The sequence below is a fragment of the Sorghum bicolor genome, chromosome 6, assembly GCF_000003195.3.
Source record: "Sorghum bicolor cultivar BTx623 chromosome 6, Sorghum_bicolor_NCBIv3, whole genome shotgun sequence".
Taxonomy (NCBI): Eukaryota; Viridiplantae; Streptophyta; class Magnoliopsida; order Poales; family Poaceae; genus Sorghum; species Sorghum bicolor.
In genome coordinates this window covers 43,275,554-43,288,280 of record NC_012875.2, presented here as the reverse complement: position 1 = coordinate 43,288,280, position 12,727 = coordinate 43,275,554, and the positions used below count along the sequence as shown (strand labels likewise).

General features: G+C 51.8%; 1 protein-coding gene across 1 annotated transcript; it reads left to right on the top strand.

Moving 5' to 3' along the window:
* LOC8155693 (beta-fructofuranosidase, insoluble isoenzyme 3) lies at positions 8,416–11,025 on the top strand. Its single transcript, XM_002489064.2, has 6 exons — positions 8,416–8,632; positions 8,785–8,793; positions 8,887–9,770; positions 9,880–10,038; positions 10,152–10,490; positions 10,580–11,025. The coding sequence occupies exons 1-6, from the start codon at positions 8,419–8,421 to the stop codon at positions 10,769–10,771; spliced, it is 1,797 nt and encodes a 598-aa protein (XP_002489109.1). The 5' UTR covers positions 8,416–8,418; the 3' UTR covers positions 10,772–11,025.

Genomic DNA, 12,727 nt, shown 5'->3' with positions numbered 1-12,727 from the left:
CGGCATTTGCGCGGAGAAAGTCGACGAGCACCACTTCCTATTTGGGGTCGAGGCTGGAGCTGATCCTCAACGCCCTGCCTTCAGAGGTCCCGGGGTCGAGGAAGACAAGCTTGGTCTCCTCCGCCGGCTCAAAGCTCCCGGCGTGCCGCTTGGGGTTGGGGACGTCCTGGTCACCGTCGCCGAGGCTGGTGAGAATGGCCAGAGACTCAGCCAAAGCCTCAGCCTGCTCGACGCACTCAACGTCGCACTGGTAGGCATGCTGGCTGGTCGTGCTGACGGTGATAACGCCGTTCGGACCCAGCATCTTGAGCTTGAGGTAGGTGTAGTTGGGGACGACCATGAACTTGGCGTAGCAAGGTCGTCCCAGGATCGCGTGGTAGGTTCCTAGGAAATCGACCACGTCGAAAGTGAGGACCTCCCGTCTGAAGTTATCGAGAGTCCCAAAGCAGACGGGCAGATCAATCTGCCCGAGGGGGTGGGCACGATGCCCCGGCACCACTCCGTGGAATGGTGATGTGTCGTTCCTCAGCCGGGACTTGCTGATCCCCATGAGGGCTAGAGTCTCGGCGTAAAGGATGTTGAGGCCGCTGCCTCCTTCCATCAGCACCTTGGTGAGACGAGTCTCGGCGATGATGGGATCGACGATCAGAGGATAACTCCCGGGGTTAGGGATCCGATCCGGGTGATCCTGTCGGTCAAAAGTGATCGCGCTTTCGGACCACTTGAGGTACGAGAGCGCGGCGGTGCTGACTGCGCAAACTTCTCGGAGTTCGCGCTTCCTCTGACTCACGGTGAGGCGAGCTACACGTCCCCCAAAGATCAAGAGACAGTTCTTGACCTTGGGGAAGCCTTCCCCCTGAGGGTCATCGTCCTTGGGGGGCTCTTCTGCGCCCTCCTTGGTTATAATGTCGGTGTAATACCGACGCAGGACGGTGCACTCCTCAAGGGTGTGCTTGGTTGGCCCCCTGTGATAGGGGCACGGCTTCTTCAACATCTCGTCGAAGAGACCGGGGCCAGCAGGAGCCCGCTTGGGGTTCTTGCGATCTGCCGCGGCGACTAGGTTGTCGTTCGACTGACCCTACTTCCCCTTGCGACCCTTCTTCTTCTTCTTGGGGTCACGTGAGCCCGAGGCTTCGGTGGCCTCGGCCTTTTGTTTCCCCTTGGCCGTGCAGTCAGAGAAAATGGCACGAACTGCCTCTTCGCCCGAGGCAAAGTTGGTGGCGATGTCGAGTAGCTGGCTAGTGCTCGTGGGGGTCTTGCGACCGAGCTCGTGTACCAGTTCCTTGCAGGTGGTACCGGCGATGAAGGCTCCGATGACGTGGAGTCGGTGATGTTGGGGAGCTCGGTGCATTGCTTGGAGAATCTCCTCATGAAATCTCGGACGGATTCATCAGGCTTCTGCCGGCAGCTCCTGAGGTCCCAGGAGTTCCCAGGGCGCACGTATGTGCCTTGGAAGTTCCCGACAAAGATCCTGACCAGGTCGGCCCAGTGAAAGGTCCTAATATGGCTAGAGGGAGGTGAATAGCCTATTTAAAAATTCTACAAACTCACTAGAGAAAAAGGTTAGTAAATAACAAAGCGAAGCTTTTTGCTCTAGCTCTAATGGGGTGTTTGCAAGCCACCTATCCAACAATTCTAGTTGATATAATCACTAGGCACACAAGAGCTATGTCACTACTTACACTAGAAAGCTACTTAAAGTTTCTATACAAGTAAGTAAGCTACTCTAGTTTGCGGGAATGTAAAAGAGATGGTTTGAACTTTATACCACCGCGTAGAGGGGATGAACCAATCAATAATATGAAGTCCAATCACCGGAAGAAATCCAATGAACAATCACAATGGAGACACACAATTTTTCTCCTGAGGTTCACGTGCTTGCCGGCACGCTATGTCCCTGTTGTGTCGACCAACACTTGGTGGTTCGGTGGCTAAGAGGTGTAGCACGAACCTCGTCCTCACTAGGACACCACAAGAACCTACCCACAAGTGAGGTAGCTCAATGACACGAGCAATCCACTAATGTTGCCTTTGGCTCTCCGCCGAGGTAGGTACAAGACCCCTCACAATCACCGGGAGATGGCCACGAACAATCACCAACTCGTACCAAAGCTCCTCCGCTGCTCCAAGCCGTCTAGGTGGCGACAACCACCAAGAGTAACAAGAAAACCGCAGCTAGAACGATCCCCAAGTGCCACTAGATGCAATCACTCAAGCAAATGCACTTGGAATCACTCCCAATCTCACAAAGATGTTTAATCTATGAAGGAGATGAGTGGGAGGAGTTTTCTTAGGCTCACAAGGATGTCTAGTAGTCAAGAATGCCAAGAGGGTAAGCCCCAAGCCGGCCAAACACGTATTTATAGCCCCTCAAACAAATAGAGCCGTTGACTCTTACACTGGGCGAAATACGGGGTCACCGGACGCTCTTAAAGGGGCACCGGACGCTCAACACCTGCGTCCGGTGCTCCAACGTCAGCCGCATGTCAGAGTCTAACGGTAACCTGCAGTGCACCGGACGCTGAGCAAGTTAGCACCGGACGCGGACTCATGCGCAGAGAGTTCCGCAAACACACAGGGTCACCGGACGCTAAGCACCGGTAGCGTCCGGTGCTCACCGGACCCATGCGCAGAGAGGGTCGCAAAACGTCCGCACACCGGACGCGCACCACTGGACGCTCAAGCCAGCGTCCGGTGCCTATCGTTCGGTGCCTTACCCTAGCTGGGTCAGGCACTGTTTGCACCGGACGCTCAGACACGGCGTCGGGTGCCTCAGTGGCCAGCGTCCGGTGAGTGTTTCCCACGACTTCTCCAAATTTCCCACCAGCGCAATAGAAAATATGCACTTCATTTTCTCGAAAAGCGCCGAATGTGTAAACCCATCCTCTCTCTACCCTTCAAACTCCACCTCCTTCTCAAAGTGTGCCAACACCACAATGTGTAAACCAACAAGTGCACGTGTGTTAGCATTTTCACAATCAATTTCTTTGAAGGAGTTAAGTTAGCTCACTAGGTTCTAAATGCATGCACATGAACAATGACACCTAGTGGCACTTGATAACCGCTTAGCCAAAGAATTCCCCTCTTTATAGTACGGCTATCTATCCTAAATGTGATCACACCCTCAATGGTGTCTTGATCACCAAAACCAAAACCCTAAGCAATACCTTTGCCTTGATCTCCATAGGGTTTTGTTTTTCTCTTTCTTCTTTTCCAAGTTGAGCACTTGATCATCTTGTGGTCATCACCATCATCACCATGACCATCTCTTGCTTCATCACTTGTTATGTACCAACCTCATTAAGTCTACACATACTTAGCATAGAGGTTAGTACTAGGGTTTCATCAATTATTCAAAACCAAACTAGGGCTTTCACCCAGTCGTGGATCATGCGCTCAGGGAGGTGCTCAAGCCACGCTCTGGCCGTATCGGCCAGGTGGAGTGGCAAGTTGCGGATGATGAGCAAGTCATCGTCTGCCCCACCTAGCTGACATGCCAGGCAGTAGTCCACTAGCTAGAGCTCAGGGTTGGTCTCCCCCGAGTACTTGGTGAGGTTAGCGGGCTGTCGGAATCGTACCGGGAACTTGGCCCTGCGGATGGCCTCGCTGAAGACACGGGGGCCCGGAGGCTCTGGCGACGTGCTGCGGTCGTGGTCGGGGTCGTACCTCCCGCCTCGGCGCGGTCGATAGCGTCGAGACTCGGCCTCGTCCCTGTCACGCGCGTCTGGCCTCGAGGGTAGCCCGGACGTCCGCGTCGGCCCCGACGCGTTCGTGGACAGACGGGGCCCTGTTACCCCCTTGCGGGTTAGGAGGTGGCGGACCCTGCACCGTTGGCGCCTTGTTAGGAGGGGGTCGGTCCCCTTGGCGTCTCGTGCCGTGAGACTGTGACGCAGAACTTTCTGCGTTCTGCACCACAGCTTGCTCTAGGAGGCCACGCAGCCCCTAGCGCACCCTTCTCCCCTCAGGAGTCGATGGCTCGGGCATCGCTCTGAGGAGGAGTGCGGCAGCCATCACGTTCTGGCGCCGTGCTGAAGACTGGGGGGTTGTCACCCTCTTCGTCCTCGATGATGCGGCGGTTGACGTCCCGGGTGCGGCGTCTAGCCTCGACCCCGTCCCCGCGACCGGACGGATCTTGGACCAGGGTCTCGCGGAGTTGGCGGAGGCGTACGCGCTCTTCTTCAAGCCTGGCCTCCAGCTCATTGGGCTCCTCAAGGTCAGGGCGCTGTCCTCCTGGCGGAGCCGAGGCGGCCCCGCGAGCTCCAGGATGTATCCCAGGAGTCGGGTTGGGAGGTGGAGTGGCGTTCCCCTGCCTAGAGGGTCCTGCACCCCCTTGACCGTGGGGGGCACTCCTCCCACCTCAAGGTTGAAGCACTCTCACGACGGGTCGTATCCGCCGTCAGCGCACACCCGGAAAAGTCAGCGCCAGCCCACTCATCGTCGCCTGAGGTGGGATCCTCAGGGTATGACGAGACGGGCGGTGTAGTGATAAGGTCCAGGGTAGACCTCAGGTGGTGTCCTAGAAGGTCCGCGTACGCACTCAATGAAGTGCTTACGGAAGAGGCGTAAGTGGCGGCCGTGTTCCTAAGCCTGAAAGGGAGCTCGGGAGGTGCCGTTGTCTCACCTCCTCCCACAGGTGGAGGGGGACGAGACGTTGAGGCCCCTTTGTCTCCCTTCTGGGGAGCAGGCGGGAGTCGTGCCTTCCCCTTTGATCGGGGCGGGACAGGAGGTCGTGATGATCCTCTGTTGGTCCGAGGAGCGGAGCTTGATGCCCCGCGGGCCCTTCCTCCAGCGCCTGTCGGGCCGGAGGAACGGGCGATCTGGTGAGGAATATGCGGGGGGAGGGCCGGACGAACCCTTGCCTCAGTGGTGGGGTCAGAGATCCTAGACCTCTGACACCCCCGCCGGGCACCCCCCGCATGGTGCCCCGAGCGCCTCCCATGTACTGACTGTGGTGGGATCGGCTCAGGGCGAGGCTCGGCGTCACCACGTGGTGGGAGGAGGACCAGGTCATAGACGGAGCCAAGCGACATGAACTCCAAACTCCCAAACATCATGATGGTGCCGAAGCGGAGTGGGTGGAATCCGTCTGCCATCCGGGCTTTCCCTAGTAGGGAAAGATGAATGCCACGCAAAAGGCCCCTACCTAGCGCGCCAACTGTCGACGTCTAGACTCGCGGTCTAGACACAAAAGAGTGTAAATATGCATGATTATCTAAGCCTGGATGGTGATGCAAGTGGAACACAGAGGGTTTATACTGGTTCGGGCTAAGGATGCCCTACGTCTAGTGAGATCGGGGCTCTGTATTGCCTTGCACCCAAAGGTGCTTGTAGTAGGGGCGTACAAGCAGGTTGCAAGAGAGGGCTAAGTCCCAAGTCTTGGCTTTGTGATGTGGGCAGAGCGCTGGTCGCTACTCTGTGGGTGGACTAGCTTGGAGTCGTGGTGTGTGTGTGTGTGTTACGTGGGTGAGCTTGTTGGTGAACCTGTCTTGGTCGTGAGCCCTGGCTCCCCTTTTATAGCCTCAAGGGGAGGCAGGTATTTACATGAGGGCTTGGATATTTCCTTTACTGAGTGGAGGAGTAACAGTCCCGACCCTGTAGAAGCTTGCCCATCCCGTCCTTGAGGTATGGCTGACAGTATGGTTGCTCCTGTGGGGAGTTGCCGAGCCCTGTTGGAGTCGTGGGGGTCGGATCGACGATACTGCAGTCTGTCATGTTAACAGTGGGAAAGATAGCAAATAGTGATGCTGATTAACCTCTCCCATTCCCTTTTCACTGTGAGGCGGTACACCACAGTGAAAGAGGTAAGGCTGCACAGTGAAAGAGATAAGGCTGCAGTGACCAGGGTGGTTGGAACAGTCGCCACCATGCCCTGCTGCGATATGGGAGTTACTGCGCCTGTCACGTCATGGTACGGGCACCGTGCGTTGGAAGCCTTGTTCTGACCGGGTGAAGCGGCGTTGGCGCCCGAGCCCTGGAGGGGTCGGGCGAGACGGAACTTACGCCCGAGGCCCAGGGGGTCGGGCGAGGCGGTGTCTGCGTCCGAGCCCTAGAGGGGTCGGGCGGGACGGAACTCGCGCCCGAGGCCAAGGGGTCGGGCGAGCCGTGATTTGGGCCCGAGACCGAGGAGTCAGATGAGCTGGGGCCCGTGCCCTGGTGATCATGGATGGCTTAGTTCGTCTTTTGCGATTTTTGTTGTTCTGATTTGGGTATGCCTTTTTATGATACCCAACAGTATATATTCAAATGTCCAAGCTAGGCAGTCTTGTATTGTCCTTGTTTTGATAAATCCATACTGATTTTTGTGTATCAACTGGGTGATTCTCTGTTGCAGCCTGGTTGCTAGGATTTTGGTGAGCAATTTCATGGATGTGTTGAGCAAGGAGATTGGTTTGAAGTCATTGACTACAGTTGGTGTCTCAACTTTGGGGATTAGAGTAATGTATGATCCATTAATGCTTCTGAGGCAACAACTGTTTTCAAAGAAGCTGTTGCAGAGGTTGTAGAATTCATGTTTGATCACTGGCCAAGTATCTTTTGTGAATTCATTGTTAAAACCATCAGGGCCAGGGGACTTGTAATTTGGCAGGGCTTTGACTATGTTTTCAATTTCATCATGAGCAAAAGGGGTTTCTAGATTATTTGCATGGTTCTCTAGAGAGTTGGGAGAGAAGGTCTCTGGAACCAACGTCCATCGAGCGACATCTGCTCGGGTGTGCAGGCGATCAAGTTTTTGATAGCATCTCCATGATGGCTCGCTAATTTTCCTCAGGTTGTTCTTCCCGGTTACTATCGACGTCTTCTTCCTGGTGGATGGCTCTATGTTTCTCTCTTTTTTATCAGCTTCACGTGTTCCTTAACTATGGCATGAGTGTTAGCATGCATCCATGCACTGTGGTTAGTGCTGATCCAGTCCTACGGTTAGTGCTGAGCCAGTCCCGCGATCATCCTTGCCTGTACCTCTCTGAGTGGTGATCGCGTTCCGCTGCTCCCCTTGCTTGTAGCTTGCTAGTCAACCCATGCACAGCTTGTACTCGTGTATATGTATCTGTAACATCAGTAATACAAATGTGGTTCGAACCATTCTTGTTCTCACAATGAGTCGTAATATAGCTGAACAGGTATAAAGGAATTTGGCTAAATCTGCAATGACTGAATTTATCAACATGTCTGTGGGCACATTTAATTTTTAATTCCTCTGATTAATGTGGAACTATCCCAAAATGATAAGCCTGTTTTTATAGCGAGAAGTCATTTTTTACAATTTGACCAACAATTAGTCAATCTATATACAAGTCAAGGACATAAAACTTGCATTAGTACATTAGTATTCAAAACTGACATGATATTGATTCTTTAGCAAATAATAACATATATATTGTAAGAGAAATTAAACGTTAAAAATATATTTTAAATCATTTTTCAAAATATGCTTATTAATTTTAGACAGAGGGAGTAATTGATACTTGAGAATTAACGTGCAGGCTCCTTTTACTGGTTAAATAATATGATAATATATAGAGGGAATGATCAAAATTAGAGATCTCTCGCCTTCGTCACAATTGGCGTGCTAGTTTTTTTTTATTAAAAAACTGGTGGTCCACGTAGTTCTTACTTATTTAGTAGAATTGATTGTGCGACCGATAAAAAAAGAATAAGTGCGGCGTACATATGGACCGTGACACCGTGCTCCTTTTTATCACTGGACTATGTGATACACAATGGTTGGGGTTGCATTTTGTATCACTGGACTAGTATGATTGTATATGAAAATATTGATTTTTATGCGTCACTAGATTCATGCATGTGTTATTATTATGGTCGGCCAACATCACATTTATGGATGATTAACGGAGATTCTCAAATACTCCCTCTATCTCTGAACTAATTTCTAGAAATATGTTAAGTCAAAAATTTTAAATTTTGACCGAATTTGAAAAAACACTAAAAATTATGATATCAAATTAGTATCATTATATTTATTATAAAATATATTTTCATAACATGTTCATTTTATGTCATAGATCATGCTCTTATCTTTTCTATAAAGCTAGTCAAGTTTAAAAAGTTTGACCAACACTAATTGTAAGAATTTATTTTGGGACGGAGGGAGTATGAATTATTGTTGATAGAAGGATTTATATTAGCCCTAATCCTACCTTTGAATTGGGTTACGGTCCCATCCTATGACCTTGCTTGGAGGACGTATTCTCTCTCGTTCGCTCTCGCTCTCTTATCCAGTTAGTTATTAATGGCGAATGACGATTGGTTTACACCGCTGTCTTATCCAGTTAGTTATTAATTAATGGCGAATGACGGTTGGTTTACACAGCTGTGTTTGTTTGCATGAGTTTTTGCATGCCACTAACCTCGTCCGTCAGGCCCTATAAATAACACCTATCACACCTGTTCTCTTCACACATGTGCTTCTCATTATTGTACGGAATAGAAATGGGGACTACGGGTATGGCGGCGGCGCTGTTGCTTGTGGCGGTTCTGCTGCACTGCACGGGCACGGCCATGGTGCGGGCGTCGCACACTGTGTATCCAGAGCTCCAGTCGTTGGAGGTGGAGAAGGTTGATGAGATGTCGCGCACCGGGTACCACTTCCAGCCTCCAAAGCACTGGATCAACGGTATGTGTATGCATATATGATCTTTACTTGTTTCCCTGAGCATTTGCATATTTATTAATTGTTGATTATGATATCTAACATCACTGATCTGTGTGTCTTTGTTCTGATCTTGCCTTCTCGTGTCATCATGGCGTACGTACATAAAAACTTAGATCCAAATGGTACGTATACGTACGTAGATGCATGTACATTCATCGATCCCTCGTATTCAATTCACGGCCGGGTAACACAAGTGTGTATGATCAACAATCCAGGACCAATGTACTACAAGGGGCTGTACCATCTCTTCTACCAGTACAACCCCAAGGGCGCGGTGTGGGGCAACATCGAGTGGGCGCACTCGGTGTCAACCGACCTGATCGACTGGACGGCACTAGACCCCGGGATCTACCCGTCCAAGAACTTCGACATCAAGGGCTGCTGGTCAGGCTCCGCCACCGTGCTCCCCAGCGGCATGCCGATCGTCATGTACACGGGCATCGACCCCAACGATCACCAGGTGCAGAACCTGGCCTACCCCAAGAACCTCTCCGACCCGTTCCTCCGCGAGTGGGTCAAGCCCGACTACAACCCCATCATCTCCCCCGACAGCGGCATCAACGCCAGCGCCTTCCGCGACCCGACCACCGCCTGGCTCGGCCCCGACAAGCACTGGCGCCTGCTGGTCGGCAGCAGGGTCGACGACAAGGGCCTCGCCGTGCTGTACCGGAGCCGGGACTTCAAGCGCTGGGTCAAGGCGCACCACCCGCTCCACTCGGGCCTCACGGGGATGTGGGAGTGCCCGGACTTCTTCCCCGTCGCCGTCCACGGCGGCAGCCGCCACCACCGCCGCGGCGTCGACACCGCCGAGCTGCACGACAGGGCGCTCGCCGAGGAGGTCAAGTACGTGCTCAAGGTCAGCCTGGACATGACGCGCTACGAGTACTACACCGTGGGGTCCTACGACCACGCCACGGACCGCTACACCCCCGACGCCGGCTTCCGCGACAACGACTACGGCCTCCGCTACGACTACGGCGACTTCTACGCGTCCAAGTCGTTCTACGATCCGGCCAAGCGCCGCCGCATCCTCTGGGGCTGGGCTAACGAGTCGGACACCGTCCCCGATGACCGCAGAAAGGGCTGGGCCGGCATTCAGGTATATATATATATATATATATATATATATATAACCGACTTACGTGTACGTACGTGTCACAACCGCCACTGATGATTTGTAATAACTGACGGCACTGAAAACGACGCAGGCGATACCGAGGAAGCTGTGGCTGTCGCCGGGCGGGAAGCAGCTGATCCAGTGGCCGGTGGAGGAGGTCAAGGCGCTGCGCGGGAAGCACGTGAACGTCAGTGACCAGGTCGTCAAGGGAGGGCAGTACTTCGAGGTCGACGGCTTCAAGTCCGTGCAGGTTCGTTCCGTGTGCATGCATGCTTGCGACGCCGCTGCATCTGCATCGTCCATTTGTCATGCATGGCCGGCTTGATTGGTGAATGATCGGTGATGGATGCATGCATTTTTCAGTCGGACGTGGAGGTGACGTTCGCGGTCGACGACCTGAGCAAGGCGGAGCAGTTCAACCCAAAGTGGTTCACTGACCCACAAAGGCTGTGCAAGAAGCGGGGCGCCCGGGAGAAGGGCGAGGTGGGCCCGTTCGGGCTGTGGGTGCTGGCCGCCGGCGACCTCACGGAGAGGACGGCCGTCTTCTTCAGGGTGTTCAGGACCAACACCAGCAGGCTCGTCGTACTCATGTGCAACGACCCTACCAACTCCACGTTCGAGGCGCAGGTCTACCGCCCCACCTTCGCCAGCTTCGTCAACCACGACATCGCCAAAACCAAAACCATCGCACTCAGGACACTGGTATGTATATATATGCATGTTCTAGTAGTGTTTATATATATATATAGAGAGGCAAAGTTGACACGAAGGAACGCATGCATGGCGTGCAGATCGACCACTCCGTGGTGGAGAGCTTCGGGGCCGGCGGAAGGACGTGCATCTTGTCGAGGGTGTACCCGAAGAAGGCCCTGGGCGACAACGCGCACCTCTTTGTGTTCAACCACGGCGAGGTGGACGTCAAGGTCGCGAAGCTGGACGCCTGGGAGATGAGGACGCCGAAGATGAACGCGCCGGCGCAGTAGCACCACGTACGGGACGTACGTTCGATCGAGGACTAGCTAGCTAGCTAGTGGTGGTAGCTCTCTAGGCGTAGCTAGTGTTACTGAACCATATGAAGAATATGCATGATCGACCATCGATCATCAGGTTTTGTTAGAGAGAAACGGTCTGGCTCGTTACATTGCAACGAATTGCAGCACTCGGTGTCTCGGCGCACCAAAGTTTTGCTGATAATCAATGAATGAATAAAAAGTTGTGTGTGGGGTTCTTGACTTCATTCAGTAGTGTATGTTTCTTGTTTCCTTAAGAGCAGCTATGACTGTTAGATGGAGTGTAACAAATGTGCGGCCGCAAATGCTAGTCAAGGCCATGCATAGATGCTAGTCGATCAAGGCCATGCATAGTCAATGTATATCTCGTAGGATCCATAAGTTCTGTTAGTCAAGATCCTCACAAATATGTGGCCGCACGCTAGTCATATGGATCAGGTTTATGTTAGACTAGATCCTATCAAATGTGCGGCCGCATGTTAACCGCATGCATCATGTTGAGTTGACTTCTATGCATGTACTCCGGTGACCCAAGATCGGGCTCGGGCACACGTGCTTCCCCTTTGTGCCTCTGATTTTTGTCTCTGTATTTAGATTGCACAGTTGTGTGATCCAACAACCACACACAGAAGAGCAGTTGCAAGTACAGGAACCTGTCAAAATTAATGTCGGGTAATAACTCTCTCTAAAAAAATGACTTAATGTCAGGTAATAACTCTCTCTAAAAAAATGACGGAATGTTGATTAGTTGGCCATGTCTGAGGGGCCGGGCCATGTCTTGCTGATCGGAACATATATTTCATCGCATGTCGTGTGTAGCAGTGCACAAACTAAGTGTGAGTCCAAGTTTTTTTTAGAAAAGATGGCAAAAGGTTTACCACGAATTTTATTAGACGATATCGGAAGGACTACTGGCCAGCTAGCACACCATCCGCCAACAGATACGAAACAGAAAACTGAAATTGAAGAAAAACGCACTACTGGACGTGCCCGCTTTACCGAGGGCCCGAAGCTCTTGGCAAAGGCCTAAAAATCCTCGGCAAAGGCTTTGCCGAGGGCGGCCCTCGGCAAAAAGCTCTCGGAAAATTTTAAGTCGACAAAGATGGTCTTTGACGACGAGGGCCTTTTATCAGGCACTCGGCAAAACCTTCGCGGAGGGCCAACATGGCCCTCGACAAAGAAAAGTAACTATGACGGCGCTGTTTCTTGGGATGCAGTCTTTGCCAAGGGCCTCCACCGACGGCCCTCGACAAAGAAATTGAGCAGAGTTTTTTTTCAAAATAATCTTTGCCGAGGGCTACAGTGAGGCCCTCGGCAAAGACCCAATCTATGCCGATGGCCTCCACCAGCGGCCCTCGGCAAAGAAATTGAGCAAATTTATTTCAAAAAATTTCTTTGTCAAGGGCTATAGTGAGGCTCCCGGCCCTCGGCAAAGAAGGTAAGCAGAATTTTTTTTCCAAATTTCTTTGCCGAGGGCTATGGTCAGGGCCCTCGGCAAAGAGACAGAATTTTTTATTTGTTTTTTGTATTCCATCGACATAAACATTATATATATATATATATAAACTGTTGTACTGAGCAAAATTCAGTATCGCTCAGTATTTGTGTTTCAGTATTGTTCAGTATTTCGTGGTCCTAAGTGTTGGACAAGTTAATACTCAACACTCTCCAGTACTGCTCAGTATTTTTTCTACTCAGTTTTGACTTGCGGTATTCTACACCCTATTCTACACCAAACTGTTATACTGAGCAGAATTCAGTATCGTTCAGTATCCGCGTTTCAGTATTGTTCAGTATTTCGTGGGCGTGAGTGTAGTATTAGATGATACTGAACATGTTTCAGTACTGTTCAGTATTTTTTCTACTCAGATTTGGCTTGCGGTGTAGAATAATATTCTACACCTAGGGTGTAGAATAGCGCTGTCCGTG